Source organism: Lathamus discolor, chromosome 3 (assembly GCF_037157495.1).
Source record: "Lathamus discolor isolate bLatDis1 chromosome 3, bLatDis1.hap1, whole genome shotgun sequence".
Taxonomy (NCBI): Eukaryota; Metazoa; Chordata; class Aves; order Psittaciformes; family Psittacidae; genus Lathamus; species Lathamus discolor.
The window spans coordinates 152,296,694-152,316,754 of record NC_088886.1 but is presented as its reverse complement, the minus strand read 5'-3'; the positions used below and the strand labels follow the sequence as shown (position 1 = coordinate 152,316,754).

General features: G+C 52.8%; 1 protein-coding gene across 2 annotated transcripts in view; it reads right to left on the bottom strand.

The window, feature by feature from the left end:
* The window catches only part of INPP5A (inositol polyphosphate-5-phosphatase A), a 215,545-nt gene extending 197,568 nt beyond the window's left edge, over nucleotides 1-17,977 (bottom strand). For both annotated transcript variants that reach the window (XM_065672509.1, XM_065672510.1), the window contains exon 1: nucleotides 17,840-17,977. In XM_065672509.1, the coding sequence (XP_065528581.1) occupies nucleotides 17,840-17,914 (75 nt within the window). In that variant the 5' untranslated portion in view covers nucleotides 17,915-17,977. The remainder of the gene's footprint in view (nucleotides 1-17,839) is intronic.
* Between the last annotated feature and the right edge of the window lie 2,084 nt (nucleotides 17,978-20,061).

Genomic DNA, 20,061 nt, shown 5'->3' with positions numbered 1-20,061 from the left:
TCTTACAATCTACCTCAAATATTTATGCAAGCTTCAGCCAAGAGAATTTCAATTTTATCCATCTTTGACATATAGGCAACAATAAAAGGAGAAGAAAAGGGGCAAAACGGAGACAGGAGAGCACTGCCTCAAGGAAACACTGCCATGAAGCCTAGGTTACTCTTTCAAACCCAGCTGAGGGTAAAAAGGACTGAAGAGCTTTACCATAACACATGAAATAAAGTTCACCGTAGCAGCATTTAGCACCACCTCTTCACACTCTTGAAGTTGACTGTCTGAAGTCAAATCCCTTTCACAGTATTAAAAACCAAAACCAAAATCACCACCACAAAAAAGCCCTCACACGACCAAGCAAGCCACATTTCTAAACTCTGCAGATAAATCCCCATCACCCTGGTCGCTGATGCGCATGGTCAGCACATCACAAGAAACAGACGCTTCTGTCCGTGGGCACAGCACGTGTGCCAGGCTGCCAGGGCAATGCCTTAGCAGAAGGTGATGAAGGACACAAATAGGGCACAAATGAAGGGAGCAGCGCTGGGTTTGGGGCTGTTTCTGCACATTTATTCCACACCACAACAGCACATGTCCACTGTCAGTCCCAACATCACTCATGCCAACGCGAACAGTAATCGAAATAGCTGGAATTCAGAGCTTTCTGAACAGAAAGGTCTGTAATGTTCCACTGAAGCAGACACCTCAAGATACAAGCAGAGCGGCCGCTCCTATTTGTTCATGACTTCCCACAGCCTACTTGGTTTATTACTTTTTAAAAGGCAGATTTGCCTGTAGATCCCTTGGCTCTGTGATCCGAGCGAAGCTGTTAGAGACTCACAGCTCAAAGACAACACCACAGTAGAAAAACAGACGTCCTTCGCCCCAGCACTCATGCAGCCGCCTTCCAGCTCTGAAGGAAGAAAAGCAGTGCTTAAACCTTCCAGGAACAGGCAAAGGCCGCGGGTCTCTGAAAAGGCAAACTGCTCCAGAGTACATTTGCTTGCGAGAAGACCTAATCCAGGGTTTCAGTACTTTGAATACAGCTCTCAAAGCAGCATTTTCCCCTCAGATACAGAACTGAGGCTTTGGGAGGAATGCAGGTTCTGCCATCCCTTCTCAGGGACCTGACAGCATCCATTTCCAAATGCATTCAAGAATGCCATTTGAATTCACACTTACATTCCTGGGAAAAAGCACATGCCTGGCTGCTGTGCTAAGTCACAGCTAGTGTTCAGAGAGATGGAAAAGCCAACTCAAGTAAGCCCCCCAGTTTCAACCTTGCTTTTGATGGATCTGCTCACTCTATTTTCATACGCAATTTGCTTATTAGTCTAGAGAAAAATACTCACACAATCCTAGAGTTATCTTACAGAATGTAAGGTTATAAAGTTACATCTGTCTCAGGTTGGGCGCACGAGTGAAATGAACACACTGTTTTGAAACACCAGGTGAATATTACAAGAAGCCCACAAACACATGTAATCTGTTAACATTAAACTTCCTGTTCTGCAGCTGAAAAGATACAATTAAGGGAAAGATACCCATTTTAAACAAGGAAAAGCGCGAAGTGGGGCAGAACACATGGACTGGTCTCAAGCTGTCTGTACGAATGTCACATTTGAGGAACAGCACTGGAAATTCCCACATTAAAAAAAAGTCAGAAGTTGTCCCATTCTTTATATACGCCTTTGATGAGCACCACCAGCTATTGCTATTTCCATTTGCCTAACGCTTTTAAGTTCACAGACTTAATTAAGAGTGTTTGGAAGAAGAGCTGTGAAGACACAGTAAGAGCTGAGCTCTGCCGAGATCTCGTCTTCACAGCTTCCAGCTAATTAAAATACCACTGAACCTTCTGAAGATCCAGAGCAGCCGCGGAGCTTCCCCCTCGGATGCCCACGTGCAAGGCAGCATCAGCAGCTCTGCATTGGAGCAAACATAGCTGAAGTGCTAGCTAACATGTTCTCCAGTCAGCAAGGAAGGCTTTAAGGAACACAGTTAAGGGACCCAAGCATTTAGAGCTCTTCATCAGAGCTAGCTTTGCACCAGCGCCAGAGGGAATTCATCACAGGTTTATTCTCATATTTGGAAGAAACCCCAGTAACAATACTCCTTCTAAGTGCGAGGCTATGCAACATTCACTGGTTGGAGGGGTTGTTTGCTGTTTATTTTACAGGTCCCTTATCCAAGATACTCGGTAAGATTCTTGTCTTTGTGTGACACCCCAGGGAAAGGGCTGTGATTTTAAACAGAAATGCCGTCCATCCTCTGCTCCAGCCCCTGTCCCTGCTTCTGGATCCCATTGCAGGAGCTGAACCTAAAAATCACAACCATTCAGGACAGAGCAGCCCTCCCTGCATTTACAGGGCATAGCACAGTGGGGTCCCCCCACTGCTGTGTCTTCAGGATATGGCCCTGCACAGGCTTCCAGGATAAAGCCGCGCCTGTCAACCTCGAGCAGCAGGTAACTTACCTGCAACCAAGACTTCCACAGCTGCAAAATGCTTTGTGTCTGCAGGCTGCCGATCACTAAGAAAGGCAGGATGAGTTTTCCTTACGAAGGTTTTGGGAACATCCCCTCCTGTGAAAGCCAACAAGCCTCAGAATTGCTTCTGAACATCAAGACCATCGTCTGCTCCAGCAAAGCCTGCCCTGGGAACACTCGGCTCACCCCATGCAGCAGGGCCCATGCCCCTGCTCCAGAGCAGCCCATCGCAGAGAGAAACCAGAACCAGGCGGGGGTGAAGCAGAGCCCCATGGAGCACTGCGGGACCCCCCTGAAGCACAGGAGGATCAGCCCTCCTTGTGCGCCTCCTCCCAGCACCACCGCATCCCGCACGGCTCTGGAAAGCCCCTCACGTGCTGTGAGAGCAGCAGGAAGCCCGCTCTGGAGGGCTGAGGAGGTGCTTTGCTTTCTGCCCTGTGGCTGCCAGGGGCTGCAAAACCTGCAGGGGAATCATAGAACAAACCAGGCTGGAAAACAGCTTCAAGCTCATCCACTCCAACCCTTACCCCAGCACTGCTCAGGCCACCCCTGCCCCATGGCACTGGGGCCTCGTCTCCACGGGCTGTGAACGCTTGCAGGGCCAGTGCCTGCAGCCCTGCCCTGGGCAGCCTGTTCCAATGCCTGAGCACCCTCTGGGGCAGGAATTGTTCCTCAGCTCCACCTAAACCTCCCCTGGTGCAGCTTGAGGCCGGTTCCTCTTGTCCCATCCCTTGTTCCTTGGGAGCAGAGCCCAGCCCCTCCTGGCTCCATCCTCCTGTTAGATAGGTATAGGGAGTGATCCAGCCCATCAACCCAGCCCATCCAGATCCTTCTGCAGTCCTCCTGTCTCCTGGAGCACCCAGCACAGCACAGCTCTCCACAGCAGGAAAAAGGAGACACGCAGCACCGGGACACAGTGCAGCTCAGGGATATTACTGAGGCACACATCAATGAGACTTGAGCTCAGGTGTGGAATTCTCCCTCGGCAGAGGGAAGGGTCTGAACCTGCCCCACTGCTGGAGGCAATGCTGGGCAGTCCCAGTGTGCTCGGCGAGCCCGATCCTGCTGAGCTCACCTCCGCCGTGTGCTCCAGGCTTGGGAATCCCACCTCAGCCAGCACAGCAGGCAGGGAAATGGTGCAGGGAGGTCTGAAATACCAGCAGAAGCTTCGCTCTGCACCGTGACTACGCCAGATGAGTTACTGCAGATGGGGACAGTGGGGCATGCTGCCTTCCCTTACAGGTGAGTGAACAGAAATGTAGAATGGACAAGGAATACTCTTTATTTTTTGTTTGCTTTTTTACTATGGCAACATCTGGGCTCTCAACTCAGTTCTTTGGACTAAAGATGCTTCCAGTAACGAACTAATATTGCAAACACAGTAGTAGATAAACAGCTAAATGAAAACCATGCAAGTGAAGCAGCGGTTCTGCCATCGCATCACTTCCCTGTGCACCTTCACTGTTAACTTTGTTTGGGGTAAACACCACATTCACCAGCTGCCAGTGAACCCTGCAGACCCCTGCTTGTCACCTCAGTCATCTCAAGCTGGCTCCTGTGCTTCTGCCACCGTCCCAGCTCTGAGGCGATCAGGAACAGCTCATTTATTTGCCGCTGAAATGTCAACAGGAAAGCAAACAAAAACTAAATCAGAGCTGGGCGCTGACTTGGGCACTTCAGTTTTGTCACAGCAGTGACGCACAGGAGGGACCCTCAGAAGATTTAGAGACATTTTGAAGCTGACAGACAATGTGCATGTTTTTCCTCAAGTTTCCAGGAAAGCATGCACATGTTCCAGCTCCTGGACCAAAATCCCTCTGCAAAGCACTTGGCAACGGCTTACATCCACAACAGAAAAGCAGATAAAAAGGGAACAAGGATTTGCACAGAAAGACGAACTAAGAAGCAGGCAGTCACCTTCTGCAAGTGCTGGAAAGCAACAGGCAGTGGCATCGGCAACTAAAAACAAGGTGAAAAACCCAACATGTGTAATGCCTGGCTGCATGCACTCACAGCCTGGCTGCATGCACTCACACAGCCCGGCTGCATGCACTCACACACAGCCCGGCTGCATGCACTCACACACAGCCCGGCTGCATGCACTCACACACAGCCCGGCTGCAGGCACTCACACAGCCCGGCTGCAGGCAGTGACACACAGCCCGGCTGCATGCACTCACACAGAGCCCGGCTGCATGCAGTGACACAGAGCCCGGCTGCATGCACTCACACAGCCGGGCTGCATGCACCCACACACAGCCCGGCTGCATGCACTCACACACAGCCCGGCTGCATGCAGTGACACAGAGCCCAGCTGCATGCACTCACACACAGCCCGGCTGCAGGCACTCACACACAGCCCGGCTGCATGCACTCACACAGCCCGGCTGCAGGCACTCACACACAGCCCGGCTGCAGGCACTCACACACAGCCCGGCTGCAGGCACTCACACACAGCCCGGCTGCAGGCACTCACACACAGCCCGGCTGCATGCACTCACACAGCCCGGCTGCACGCACTCACACACAGCCCGGCTGCACGCACTCACACACAGCCCGGCTGCATGCACTCACACACAGCCCAGCTGCACGCACTCACACAGCCCGGCTGCACGCACTCACACAGCCCGGCTGCACGCACTCACACAGCCCGGCTGCATGCACTCACACAGCCCGGCTGCATGCACCCACACAGAGCCCGGCTGCATGCAGTGACACAGAGCCCGGCTGCATGCACTCACACACAGCCCGGCTGCATGCACTCACACACAGCCCGGCTGCACGCACTCACACAGCCCGGCTGCATGCACTCACACAGCCCGGCTGCAGGCACTCACACACAGCCGGGCTGGGGAAGGGAGCTCTGGAGATCACCTGGTCCAAGCCCTGCTCCAGCAAGGACACCCCGAGGTGGCTGCCCAGAACCATCTCCAGGCAACTTCCGAACACCTCCAAGGGTGGAGACTCCACCACCCCTCTGGGAACCCACGCCAGTGCTCAGCCACCCTTGCAGTAGGAAGATGCTTCTTTATGCACCTTTCCTGCACTGCTGTGACAGTAACACAGCAAACCTTTCATCTGATCAATGTGGGCTTTCATCACCCGACACTGAATATTCACATACAAATGAAAAATCAATCACTTTGGCAAAAGGGCCGTATTTTAAGCAGAACAAGAAAGCCTTGAACCAAAATTCCACCTGCAGAGTTGAGGATACATCCCTTCACGTGGCTTACACAGCTTCACTAGTCCTGGCATGCAACGTATTTTCTACACACTCACTTCAGTAGCACTGTATTGTCTCTTATGGCCTACGAGAACAAGTAGATCCACATGGCATCAGTTCCTTTCACATAAATTATATTCTAGAACTTTGTTGAGATGAATAAAAGGTGCAGAGAGGCCATAAATCACACTCCTTTAATATTTAGTGAGGATAGCTGAAGGGAAAAGGCTTTTCTTCCTTTTTGCTAAAAACTGCTATCCCAGAAGACAAATGAGAACTGGCTCCATGCTCTCACCAGCAGCCAAGCCTGCATCAGGTCTGTCCTCCCGGCCCAGAACAACAACATTGCCAGGTCGTGAAAACAAACTTGCTTTAGGAGCAGGTTTCTGGGTCCTGTCCAGTTCTCTGGAATGAGTGGGCTGGTCCCATCACGCTGCTCCTCCAGCTGTTCATGTGCCTGGCAACATCTGCAGTTAAAAATAAATCGAAGTTCCCCGCCTTCTCCCTGCACTAAGAAGTGCCACAGGAATTCCAGAGCAACACTCTGCACAGCTGCTTTCACACAGCATTGTGAAAGATGAGGTCAGGCACACAGAGACACTGCTTTTGTCGACAGGAACCTTCCTTGTGCACATCCGCTGCAATGATGGCTCCAGCCACAGCTGCTGCCCAGCATCACCCCGGTCCTCACTGCCCCGTTAGGCCAAGAAAAGCAGGGTCTGTCCCTGAACAAACAAGAATCCTGAAGAAACTGAAACACAGCGAATGCTGGCTCAGGGTCCCTAATGACCACAGAATCCCTAAGTGATTTTTGAGCTATTTCTTCTACTGTTTGGTTGACGCGTAAACAAACTCCACGGAAGAGGGTTCAGCACACATTTCTGAGAGGTTCCTACGGGAAAACTACTTTTGCTTTTCCCACTGGGATTGGTAAAGTCTCCAAAATTAGAGGCTTTGCCACACCAGGAAAAAATAAACACAAAAAGCCTTCAAAACAAGCTCCCACACGATCACTGAAAGGGCTTTAAGGCAGGAATTCAGCATCACGTCTCACTCACAAAGCCGGCCTGTCGCTCACCCTTCATCTGCTGCACTAACAGCACCACACGCAGCCGCTCCCGAGAGCCCATCCATTCATAGGCAGTGGCTTGCTAATACATTCACGGGCAATAAAAAATAAATCTCTTTTCAAGAATGCAATGGAAACTGGAAAACGAGGTGAGAACAAGCAGAGGCAGCTCCACCTCATGCACAGGACAACAAACGAGTTTTGGATACGGCACGTTCCCATGGTATTTAATGCCTGTGATCGGCCGCTCCTCTGCGCTGTGCTAGCGCAGCCTTTAAATGAGAGCAGAACTTTCTAGAGAGAAGTGACCTTACTTAACGGCCTGTAACCAGTCTTTGCAAGCCTTACCAAAACACAGACTGAGCCAGAGCCCCTGCTTGCTTACTCCTGTAAGTAAAGATAGACTTTGAAAGTCTATCTACCAGTCTTGTCATTCATTGAGCTTGCATAAGCCAAAGGCACCTCTCACTGTGCAGGAGTTTCACATAAATTGTACCAACGAAGCCTTTGTTCAGCAGGAACGTCTCCAGTAATAAAATGCGGTGCATGCCCAAACAAGCCGCACTGAAGTCAGTACACAGCGCTTCTCTGCTTTCCTTAACTCAAAGGGGAAAGAATGATCCATCACCCTGGTCTCACCCATGGCCACAGTCTGGTTACCCCAGGAGATCTCTGTTCAGCATGGACACAGAACCTTGTAAGAGGGCAGCATCATGAAGACAGCTCTGGATAAAGAGCTACCCTCAGCTGCCTGCACACCACCACTGCTGTCCAACTCCTCTGCAACCCCAGAACCACCATAGCACCCTTCAGAAATCCTCTGAGAACTGGGACACTGTGTCCGGAGCCTGTCACAAGCACAGGAGTGCCTTTGGCAGCAGTTTGAGCTGCAATTGCCTGGGGGAACCGGTGCCTCCCGCCCAGGGCTGTGCTGGATGCCTGCAGCTGAACGCAAACTGAGCCCTGATTTCCATAGCTTAGACCATCCTTCCTCCCGATGACAACTGGACACCTTTTTGCCCTGAAGCGGTTATTTTTTCTCCAGGTTGTTTTGAGAGATGGGCAGTTGCTGCACCACTTCTCTACAACACAGGCACATGGTGCCTCTTTGAACTGGATCCCCACACAGCGGTCTGCAGCCATGAGTTCTGTGTTCTGCTGGTTCCAAATCTGTGCTTCATTTAACACCACATATTTTGTGTTGCAAAGAAAAGCACCCAACCAACCTCATTCCAGTGCCATTTGGTACCCTTTACTCCTACATCCCTGAAAAGAATACTGCACGGCTTCAGAGCACGCACCAGCAAACCATGACAAATTAACGGGTCTGAATCCTGGCTCTCTGCAGACTGACCAAACATGCTGCTACAGCACTTGTGGAGCTGTGGGTGAACAGCACGCAGCTGACAGGCTCTGAAAACACTACGCAATTCACAGGTCTTTTTTTAGGCTCTTTACAAACAGGTTCCCACTGAGGTCTCCTGCGTCTCAGCTGATCACCTGGCTCGGCAGGGAAGGAAAGCCCTGGGTGATGCCACGCAGTGCTCCCTACTCACATGGATGCTCCCTCTCTGCTTACCTCAGTGCTGCATCCCCTGGCCACCCTCAGCTATTGTCTCCTGACTGACACCAGGCTGTGGCCACCCTCCTGCCTAGGGCTATCATGGAATCAGACCTGTTTGTGTTGGAAGGACCTTAAAACTCATCCAGTTCCAACCCACTGCCACAGGCAGGGACATTTAACAACAACTATTTGGCAAGGAATACAGGCGGGATGGCTTTTCATTGATGTGGGGAAAGGTGCAAGAAGAGACCAGAAGATGTTTTCGTTAGGACAAACCAAAACTCAATGTGAAAACCCTTCCAGAAACCACGACGTGAAATTAAAGCTTTTCCCACTGCAGTTCTGCATTTGTTGCTGCATCCCCCAGTTGTCAGTGCCACCTTGAACCACGAGCACACAGGGCTTAAGCTGAGCTGAAGTTTGGTAAATATCTTGGTATCAGTAACAATCACACCACCTAACAGCTGGCCTGTAAGCTCCCTGTACCATGAGAGAAAGCTTGTGGTGTTGTCACTGGGGTTTGAATTACTTCTCTTAGCTTTAATTTTCTGCTTTCAAGGATATTAGCAGGTAAAGCTGGCTGACTCACGAGGAGCGGTGCTTAACAACTTGAAGACATTAATGAAAACAATCAATTATATCTGACTTCGAAGTATCATCTAAAAGCAATGATCCCTGTCAATAAATCTTGAATCTGTAACAACGTATTAAAAATAAAAGTGATCAAGTATCACATTTACACAAAAAAAATCTGAACAATAAAACCAACTCAGAGTGCCAAGTAACTACTGTACACCTGTGGAAAAAGGGCAGTAAAAGAAACATTTCACTTTTAATACTCACTCTTCCCCAGTCTGACAATTACTGTGCTTAGTCTGACCTTTTCTACAATATGAGGTAACATACTTCCCTGGAATTTTCATTAGAGGAGGACTCCTTGCCACTTCAGTATCAAAGATGGAAGAAGGATGCTAAATCACTACACAGGCCATCCAAGCAGTCACCAAAGGCAGAAAGTCTTGTTTTTCTGTGACCACTTCCTATTCTCTACCAAGAAAGTGAAAAAAGGTGGTTATAAAATAGTGAATGGTGTATTAGACCACGCTAATGTAGACATGCTGACAACTTCCATGTACTAACGGCGAACAACTGGTTGCAGTCAGACCTGCCTTCTTCCTTTTTTTCCCCCAAAGGAAGGTAAGAGTTTAGGGGCAGAGGTACAAGGTAAAGCTACAACCAAAGCAGCTGGTGGAGAGAAGACAACTCCCAGAGCACGTGTTAAAGCCACCCTGTCCTCCATGGTAGCTCAGTTGCTTGGTTTCTCCTTCTCACATGGATGGCGTGTTGGTTTACCCTGGTGAAGAAACTCCAAGTTTAAGCACCTGGAATTGCCTCTTTGACAGAGCACAAGATGCTTGTTGCATCCAAGGCAGCACAATGACATCCTGAAGCCCAAGATAAAATTCCATGTGGAACAGTTCTGCAACACCAAGAGAGCTCGCTCATAGGAAGCACTGAAGTTGCCCTGGCTCTTCATGCATAAATAAATCACATCCCTCTCAAAGGCATCCGTCCCATCCCTGCTGAAGATGAAAAGCTCCTGCTTCAGGGGGCAACGACAGCTGCATCCAGGGTAACCAAACTTGCCTTCTCAACGGCTTTTGAGGCACACAGAACCACAAGCCAAAGCACTGCTATTCTCAGTGCTATCCTCACTTTACACAACAGATGAGGAATGAGGGGAGAGCTTCGAGGAGGAGGCAAGTATAGACAGTACAAGAAAGGGAAAGCAAGCATTTGAGATACAGGAAATACATTTGCAGGGGCAGAAGCCAGCCTGATGAAATAGATGATGGGAAGAAAAGAAGAAAAGTAGCGAACATCTCAGCCTTTCGGAAACATGACAAAATCGGAGGGCTTGGCTGCTGTTCTGTGTGCAATTCCCTTTGAAGTCAAACTCTGTGGTAAGAAAATTTATTATGAGACCTTTGAAACAGCAACAAAACCTTTAAGATTTGACCCTTGTGAAAGTGCTTGTCCAAACTAATAAACCCACAGATGCACATGTAAAGCATTCCTTCTATGGTATCCTGCTCTTATTGCATAACATTCAAATGCTTTGGGAATTAAATCCTCCTAAACCATCACACTGATACACTGGCGATTTGTGGAAACCCAGCAAGTTACAAAACACTCACTCCTGCCATAAACCCACATGAACAGAAAGCTCTAACTATACACTGCACTTTGCCACTATTACTTCCTCATGTAAACATGTGCTCTTGCTGTTAATGATAACACTTAATCAAAAGGAGAAGAAAGATGGTCTACCACATCATCTCCTGAGTTTCTGGCTTAAGGGAAGCCAAGCACTGTTCGAGCTCCTAATTCAAACTCTTTTGCTCAGAGAAATGTAAAAATTTCTGCTAAAAAAAGAAAAGCTGGTATTTTTTATTACAGAGAAAAGTGATTTTTTTAAGCCTACAACTGCATCTTGGAGGAAAAACCCCACCCTGTGCAGAGCCCCCTCCATCACTGCTCCAGGCTTCAGCAAGTTACAAGAGAGTGAATGCACAGTAACACATCACTGTTTTACTGCACACGGAACGGCCTGAACCTGCCCGAGGGGAGACTGAGCTGAGCTCTTAGGCAGAAGCTCTTCCCTGGGAGGGTGCTGAGGCGCTGGCACAGGGTGCCCAGAGAAGCTGTGGCTGCCCCATCCCTGGCAGTGCTCAAGGCCAGGTTGGACACAGGGGCTTGGAGCAAGCTGCTCCAGTGGAAGGGGTCCCTGCCCGGGGCAGGGGTTGGAGCTGGAGGAGCTCTGAGGTCCTTCCCAACCCAAACCAGGCTGGGATTCCATCACTCCATGACTGCTTTGGGTCTTGATCCTCATTTACGCTGAGAAGGGGAATTGGCTCTGCCACCCACTCTCAGCTATCACAGTTTATACCTTAGGGGCTGAGAGCAAAGGGCTGGCTGGGAGCAGGACCTGTGCAGTCACTGTACAAAGCCCATGGGGGAAGCGCCCCTGGACCTCAGCACAGGCATGCGGATGCTCCAAGTGGTTGTGCTGGTTATGAACAGCCCCACCAGCACACACTGGCGTGCTGTCTGTAGCCCAAACTCAGGGTCCCAAGAGCTGAATTACCTGGGAAGCTGACACCTGGCAACCTATAAATCAGGTTGAGTATTTAGAGCTTCTTCAAGGCAGAAAGACTTAAGGCAGAAAGCCTCTGTCAAAACCAAATCCTTGCGAGCACATTGCTCTTACCGTACATCGCCTACCTAAAGGCTAAAAGAAAGTACAAAGAACGGGTACAATCCTTCCCCAGCTATCCTGCAGGTTTTTGGCAGCATGAGTATCAGCTGCAGGTTATCCTGTGTGCCTGGGAAAAGCACTCTGTAACAAGAGGCCAGCACAGCACTACAGCCAGTGTAACTCCACTGTAGCACCTGAACTGCCCATGCACATCCCCAGGCTCATCTCCAGCCGCAGAAGTAAAAGGGAGCAAAAGGCAGCGAAGGCATTTCAAATAAAAACCCCTTTTCACAGCAGCAGACTCAGAACTACACATGAAGTGAGGGCAGTTCAGGGCCAGACACCATCCTGCTGGGCTACCACTCAGCTCTGCTGCTCACCTGGCCCAACAGCTGTATCCTGCTGGTAATGTGTCACCATCACTTTGGTTCTGAAGACACAACAGACGCCTTAATTACTACAAATATTGTCGTTTCAAATGCACAAGCACTGCCCAGGCTAACAAAGCACCTTCCTCCTCCCACTGTCACTTCCACGGAGCTCAAGGAGTTTTGCGCAGTACCACATTTTGGTCTACCCCTAAAATACACCTCCTGCAGAGGGGGTTTAGAAGTGAGTAAAGGAAAAGTCTCCTAAAACAAAGCATAAGCATGAGTAGAGCTGGAACCATGAGGAAAACGTTGATTTGAGAGCCTGCCATAGAAAGCCAAACAAACAGAAGGCAGCAACAATGTTACCCATGGCACTGGCACAACAGAGAACTAAAATGAGAAAGAAGATGAAACAAAAATACCGAGAAAACAAAGTGAGAAGTGCAGAAATAGATGAAGAGAAAACTGAGATTACTCATTTTTAGGGTTCCCATAATAGAGAACACTGAAAATAGTTCTTCCTTGGCCTTCTATGTTACCACTCGAGTATCACAGACTCCCAGCCTGGTTTGGGTTGGAAGGGACCTCAAAGCTCGTCCAGCTCCAACCCCTGCCACGGGCAGGGACCCCTTCCACTGGAGCAGCTTGCTCCAAGCCCCTGTGTCCAACCTGGCCTTGAGCACTGCCAGGGATGGGGCAGCCACAGCTCCTCTGGGCACCCTGTGCCAGCGCCTCAGCACCCTCACAGGGAAGAGCTTCTGCCTAAGAGCTCAGCTCAGTCTCCCCTCGGGCAGGTTCAAGCCATTCCCCTTGGCCTGTCCCTGCAGGCCCTTGTCCCAAGCCCCTCTCCAGGTTTCCTGCAGCCCCTTTAGGCACTGGAGCTGCTCTAAGGTCTCCGCTTAAAGAGCCTTCTCCAGGCTGAAAGCACACCAGGATGTATTCCTAAAATGGAATTCCTAAGTTAGGAGCTCACAGTTCTACACATCACACAATACAGGGCGATGAACAGCCCGAGCTGAGCCCCACCACATCAGGCAGAGATATTCCCTGTGCACTCAAATACATCATAGAAACACGGCCTTCAGCTGAGCACATTTGTTTGGTTTTCTCTTCCACTCCAGATAACAGCAGCAGGGCCGGACAGGAAGGATGGAATAAGTGTTTCCTAGCAGTGAAATAATGTATTTTTTTTAAGTCACAATGAGTCAAACATTATCTTTCACTCAACCCAGCAGCTATGATTTTAAGAAGAGAGAGTGCCTTGACTTGCAACATCCTTGTCTTAATATTCTGAAATCAAACCCGAATTAATCTGTTTTCCACCCTTCCACATTTGAAATATTCCACAAAACTCAAATAACTGGGGGGGGGGGGAGAGAGAACAGAAATATAAAAAGACCCAAACGAACAACAACCCCAAAGCCAAGAGCCCCTTATTGTTATCACCCAATACCAGCCAAATCCACAGATATCTAGTATCAATATACAACTACACCCACTGTTTCAGGATCGGAAAATTAAGATCAGGGTGATAAAAAGACATGCACACTACGGTCACCGCCCATTAGAACAGCAGGCTGCTTTTAAAAGTTGTTATGGGAAGTATTTCCACTTCAAATTCAGTTGATGATAGGCTTCAGCTCTAAACGGAGGAGAAGGATGTTCCAAGTCCATACTCGGAATTAAAGCAATCAGCATACTTAGAATACAACTACAACCAGGACCTGGAATGAGATGTTTCACCCCTGCCCTTGGTGTGCAATGTCCGAGAAAGGGAGACTCTCACCAGGTGTTGGGTGGGTTAAGGCCACTTGGGCACATGGAAGCTCGCTGCCCATCCTGGCACTGGCACATGCAGGCATTTTGTACGGTCAGAGAAAATAGGGGTAAGCCAGGAATGTTGTCAGTCACTTAAAGGTCTTGAGTATCACCACTTCAGCACCACCACACTCATTCCCTAACCTACTTTCTCCCTTCCTTTTTGAAACTAACAAAATTACATGTTCTGTTTAGGTTTTCCCTTTCTTGTCACCATGACACTTCTGGCCTAAGCTTGTCCTGAGAATTCAAGAACTGCCTCAGCCTCCCACTATGGAAGAGCTACATGCAGTCCGTGGTATGAAGACAGAAGGAAACGTTTTCAGAAGCACCTACCTGACTTCAGCTCCCGTATTCCAATTTCAAAGGAAACTGGAACCAGTGAACCATTTTCAGCCCAAGCAGAAGCATCAGAACTTGTATGGCCAAGTCTGATGGGCACGTTGGAAACCTTTACCCTAGAGATTCAAACACCCTAAAGGTTTAAATACCATGGATTGTAAACATCACCTAAACTGACAGAGTGAGAGAGTTTTCAAGTGTGGGCACTCAGGTGTTTCTCAGTGTGTGTGACTGCACTCAGCTAAACATGCAGCAGCGCTGAGAGACAGAAAGTGAACTGCAAGGATCTCCATCTGCCTCCAACCAGCAGAAACAAAGCTCCCTTGCTGCGCTGGCAATGAAGGGAAGGTTCTCCACCCCACGCAGAGCTCATTCCTGAGCCCCAGGCTGTCCCCCAAGGAGTTTTCCATGGGTCTGTTCGAAGCATTTCCCTGCCCATGTCAGCACAACCCACACACAGCCCCAGAGAGGACGAGCTCCATGGGCCCCAGTGTCAGCTGCTCACACCCCACTCCCAGGGGAAAAACCAAGCGCTGTTGGAAAACCAAACAGTACTAAACCGTTCTCTCACTGGAGAGAAAGAAGAGGACGCAGCAGACAGGAAAAAAGGACAGAATATTAAAGTCATTAAAATCCCACGCATAACAGCAGCGAAGGGCCAGACAGATTGGTTTTGGAGCCGCTACTGTGGTCAGCTCCTGGAAAGGTAAATGTGAGGTTTTAAATGTGAAATTTCATCAGTGCAGACAGAGGAAACACAGAGAGCAAGGAACGCGTGGAGGGGGAGAAACGGGGAGAGGCTGGTATCTCACAGTGGGTTGGGTTGGAAAGAACCTTTACACTTCATCCAGTCCAATACCCTGCCATGGACAGTGGCATCAGAGGAGGTGAAAAAAGAGAGACCCACCCACAGGTAACTCGAACTCCATCTTCTGCTGTTAGCAAGACTGTGCAGCGATAAAAACAGGAAATGTTTATGCAGCAAGAATGCTTAAGTAAACAGAAATGTACCCAAAAAAATCACAGCATCCATATTCATGAGCTGCACGTGCTCGTGAAACTTTGAGGAATATTTGTGGATCTAATACTGCATTAACATTTTTAATGAAGCAGCAAAAGTACCCAAGGAACAGAGCAGCTCCGGCACAGCCCCTCTCCACTGTACACATGTTTATTCATGAGCTCCCAGGTCAGCACTGCAGCAGGTTATTAGTTGATGTGGATGGCTGGCAGGAGCCAACCAGCCTGTTATCAGAACTTGCTTCTGGCAGTCAGAGGGGGAAGAAAGCTATTTTCTCCTCTTTGCAGAAGTGTAGCCAGGTCAGCACCGCCGGGGATCTAGGAAAGGCTATGCCACCCAGGCAAGCTGCCCGCCAAAGGTATTTTAAGTCATTCTTCTCTAAAACACTGGTCTGCAAGACAGAGCATCTGCACGTACAGCACCTGCTGGCCAAGTAAACAGAGCCTGTGCAGAGCACTGAAGCTCAAAGCGTGCTGCTGCCACACAGTAACGTTCAGGCTGCTTTAAACACGTCAGAGAAAGATCCATCACAAAGCCAAGGCGTGAGGTTTGCTGGCGGGCTGAGAGGGAGTGGGACACAACCCTGGAGGGGCCAGGCAGCTTCTGCAGCAGCATCCCCACCCCCAGAGCCTCCAGCCTCATCCAGTCCCGAGCTTTGAACAGGGACAAATCCCAGAGGAATGCTGGCCACAATGGATCAATCCCTGGAGCAAAGGAAGGTGGGACTGCCTTAGTGTGGGACACCCTGACCGGACCATCCTGCCCTCTTCAGATGCATTGTGAAAATGCGTACCCTTACCCTACCTTGAGGTCCAGCAAAACTTGACTAAAGGTGGGATGTTTAACTAAAGTATGTATCTCCAACTGAAATTTGAAAGCAGAAATGGAAAATGGATTAAAGGAACTGGAAATGGTTTCCCAGCGCAGCTCAGGTGAAGTCTATCAAAGCAGGAATTCTTGTTCATAACTGAAATCACATCAGGTCACAGCACGGAAACTTATTCCTCAGCTGAAGAGGAAGGGCCCCACCAACAGAAACAGCTGCTGACAGCTCAAGCACATAACTCAAAAGCAAAGTCACAAACCGAGCTAACACCATCTTTGCTGTGCCTGAACAGCACCAGCACTGCTCCAGAAACTCACCCGGCTGCCACCAGCCCTGACTCCAGGGGCATCAACCCAGAGGGGAAATCGGGGATGCTCAGAGCAGCCCCTCCACTCCCCAGCCGGCAACGAAGCACACCCGAACACGCCCCATTTTGCTATAGAAAGCTACATTTTACGCTGTAGAAAGCTACATTTTGCATGGCAAGGGAGTCATTCGCTAGAGCAGAAGCGTTCCCCTCTCTGGTCACGCTGACCGGCCAACAACAAACACGCTCCGGGAATGCCAGCGAGTCACCAACACCAACCAGCAGCAGCCAGGAAGCTGTCTGGTCTGACAGCTCCGGATTTCGTCAGTGACAGGGCTCGAAAGTGGCTGCTTTGGGCACTCAGAGGGAGGAGGAGGCAGGAGAGCAGCCTGAACGGCAGCCACCGACACAGCGGGCGCTGCTCAGGGAGGGAATCGCCTTTAGGCTTGAGCGACGGTAACGGGAGCACACAGCAAGCCCTACCAACCCCCCCGCTGCTTTACTCACAGGCACTGGGCAAGCCCACCACCATTACCAGGAAAATTATTACACGCATTAGCGCAGCGTTCATTTCATACAAACAGACACTTCACGTGTACAAGCACTGCGGTGATCATCTGGCAGAGTTTACCAAACTTGGTGAAACGACAAACTGCATCCCCTGAGCGCGCACATCAGTCAGCGTGCGCTTCAGCGCAGCGTCCAGCAGCCCAGCAAACCCCGAGCAGGGGGACAGCAGGTTTGCTGTAGGGTGCCTGGAGATGTGCACCCAGGGCTGGCGCCCGGAGCCACCCGGTCCCGACACACGGCAGCGATTCCCCGCTGGACGGGCGAGCCCCGGGAAACCGCCCCTGCACGCTCGGCTCCAGGGAGCTCCGTGGCGCCAGCCCCGGGGCTTTCGGAGCCCGGCCGCTGCCCCAGGCGTCGGTGCGGATCTGTCTTAACTCGCACACGCACGAGCGTTCTCCCTCCGCCAGCACCAACTGTTGCACCCGCCGCGCTTACAGCGACCAGAAACACTCCAAACGTTTCGGCCACCATCCTACAGCACTAAGCACAGTTACACCGGGTTTTCACAGCACAACGCACCGAGCACCGCGGGGCACAGCGCAGCCCGGCCGCAGCGGCACCGCCGCCGGCGGGAGCAGAGCCCTCAGCAGGACCGGACCCCGGGTCCTCCTGCAGCGGGCGCCTCGGGAGGAGCCGCCGCGAGGGGCCCGGACCACGGCACGCCGCCGGCACGACCGAAGCCGCGCAGCGGCACGGAAGGGCTCCGCCGCGACACAAGGCGCTCCCGAAGGCTCTCGCCGCCCGCCGCGCACCCGGCGCCGCGCTCGGGGCTCCAGAAGCGGCGGAGCCATCCCCACCGCGGCAAGCACCGCCCGGCTGCCGGGACGCCCTCCCCACGGCAGCACCTGAGGCCAGCAGGGACCGGAGCGGGCGGGACGGGGCGGCAGCGAGCGCCGGCAGCGGCGCTGCCCGCAGAGACCCCAGCCACCGCCCCCACCCCGGCGCCGGCTCCCCCCGCAGGGCGCGCGCGCCCGCGGTACTTACGTCGTCGAAGAGGGACCCGACGTTGGCGGTCACCAGGAGCACCCCGGCGCCGGCCGCGGGCCCCTTCCCCGCCATGGCGCCGGCGGCGGGCGGGCGGGCGGAAGCGCTGCGGGGAGCGCGGGGGGCGGGCGCGGGGCGCTGCGGCGAGCGGGGCGCCGGGCCTGGCCCGCCCCGTCAGCGCGACTGCTCCCGGCGCGGGCAGCCCGCGGACATCCGCGCCGCGGCGGGCCGGCCGCCCTGCGGCTGCTGCGGGGCCGCGGCGCTCAGCGCTCGCCCGCCGCCGCCGTCGCGCTGCTGCCGGGACGGCTCCCGCCGGCGGAGGCTGGCGCCGGGCCGCGGCGCATGGCAGGTCGGCGGGGCGGGACGGGGCCGGGCTCGGCGGGGCGGGCACCGGGCACGGCGCGGATGCTGCTGCTGCTGCCGCTCCCGGCGCTGGCGGCGGGCGGGCCGGGGCTCTGCGCCCGCGACGTCACAGCGGCCCCGCGCGGCTCTTAAAAGGGCAACGGCGCGCCCGGGGAGCCCCGCGGGAGGCCGCCGGAGAGGCACGGGCGGGGCGGGGCCGGGCCGCGGGACCCGGGCGCGCTGCCCCCCGCCCGGCCCTGCCCGCCCAGACCCGGGCGCTTCGGAGCCCGCAGCGCGCACGCGGTCGGTACCGGGGCTCTGCGCATCTGAGGCACCGGGCAGCGCCGTGAGCCCCGTGTCCACAGCGCGACCCCACGTGGGCCTGGGAGAGCCGCTGACCGCGGGCGGCAGGCTCGGGCGTGGGGTGCTGGGTGAGGAGCGGCTCCCCATGACCCCGCTTCAGCGAGCGCTTGAGCACAGAACCGCCCCCCGCCGTGTGCTGGGGGCACCCCAGAGCGTGAGCAGCGGGTCAGGGAGCGGATCCTGCCCCTCTGCTGCGCTCTGGGGAGACCCCCCTGCAGCCCTGATCCAGCTCTGGGGCAGCAGCACCAGAGGGACGTGGAGCTGCTGGAGCGAGGCCAGAGGAGGCCATGGAGCTGCTGCGAGGGCTGGAGCAGCTCTGCTCTGGAGCCAGGCTGAGAGAGCTGGGCTGGGGCAGCCTGGACAAGAGAAGGCTCCTGAAGGGAGACCTGAGAGCAGCTCCAGTGCCTGAAGGGGCTGCAGGGAACCTGGAGAGGGGCTTGGGACAAGGGCCTGTAGGGACAGGCCAAGGGGAATGGCTTGAACCTGCCCGAGGGGAGACTGAGCTGAGCTCTTAGGCAGAAGCTCTTCCCTGTGAGGGTGCTGAGGCGCTGGCACAGGGTGCCCAGAGAAGCTGTGGCTGCCCCATCCCTGGCAGTGCTCAAGGCCAGGTTGGACACAGGGGCTTGGAGCAAGCTGCTCCAATGGAAGGGGTCCCTGCCCGTGGCAGGGGTTGGAGCTGGAGGAGATTTAAGGTCCCTTCAACCCAAACCAGGCTGGGGTTTGTGTGTGATCTCTGTGTGTGTGTTATCATCTGTGATTCGATGATAAAGGAAAACCAAAATTATTCTCAGCATTCAACAGCAAAAGAAACCCCACCGGCCAAGCGCTGCTGACCCAGGGAAGCATGGACTTACCGTCCTGTGGTGCTGCCCACCACACTGTAGCAGTGCATTACATCTGCAGGGTCAATGAGCAGGTCAGCACCTGCAGGAGGGGACAGCCATGTCCAGTGATGCTGAACTTGGTGAGTCCATCCTGTGTAGTCTCCTCTTTGTGACACATTTGCTGGTCCAGGGGTACAAGGGGAGCGACAGAAGCTCTGCTCGATCGTCAGCGCTGCCCTTCTGCATTAGAAGGAAGAAATTAAATATACAATTAAAGAAAACCCAAGTTGAAACTGTGGAATTCTGCCTTCCATGTGGGATACGTGCTGAGCTCCGTTGGGCTGTGCCACACAGGCAGGTGCGGTGTGGGATATGCTCATGCCCAGGGGCACTTTACGCTGCTGGACTCCTCTGGACAATTTCTTCTAAGGCTTTATGCAACTCCCAACACAGTGGTTGCGCCAAGTTGCACTGTAGGCACTGTGATCCTACCGGGATGCAGCCTTCAGAGGTATCAGAAATGAGCTGGTCACAGACACCGTCCTGATATACCCTGACGTGTTCACACACAAGAAAAGGAAAACGAGGGGCAGGGGGAGCCTTTGGTGCTCTGTTTTTGGCAGTCTCACGAACTGCAGCCCCCAGCGATTACATGGAAGTCAGGGTGTGCTGGAGGAAGCTGTGTCACATCGC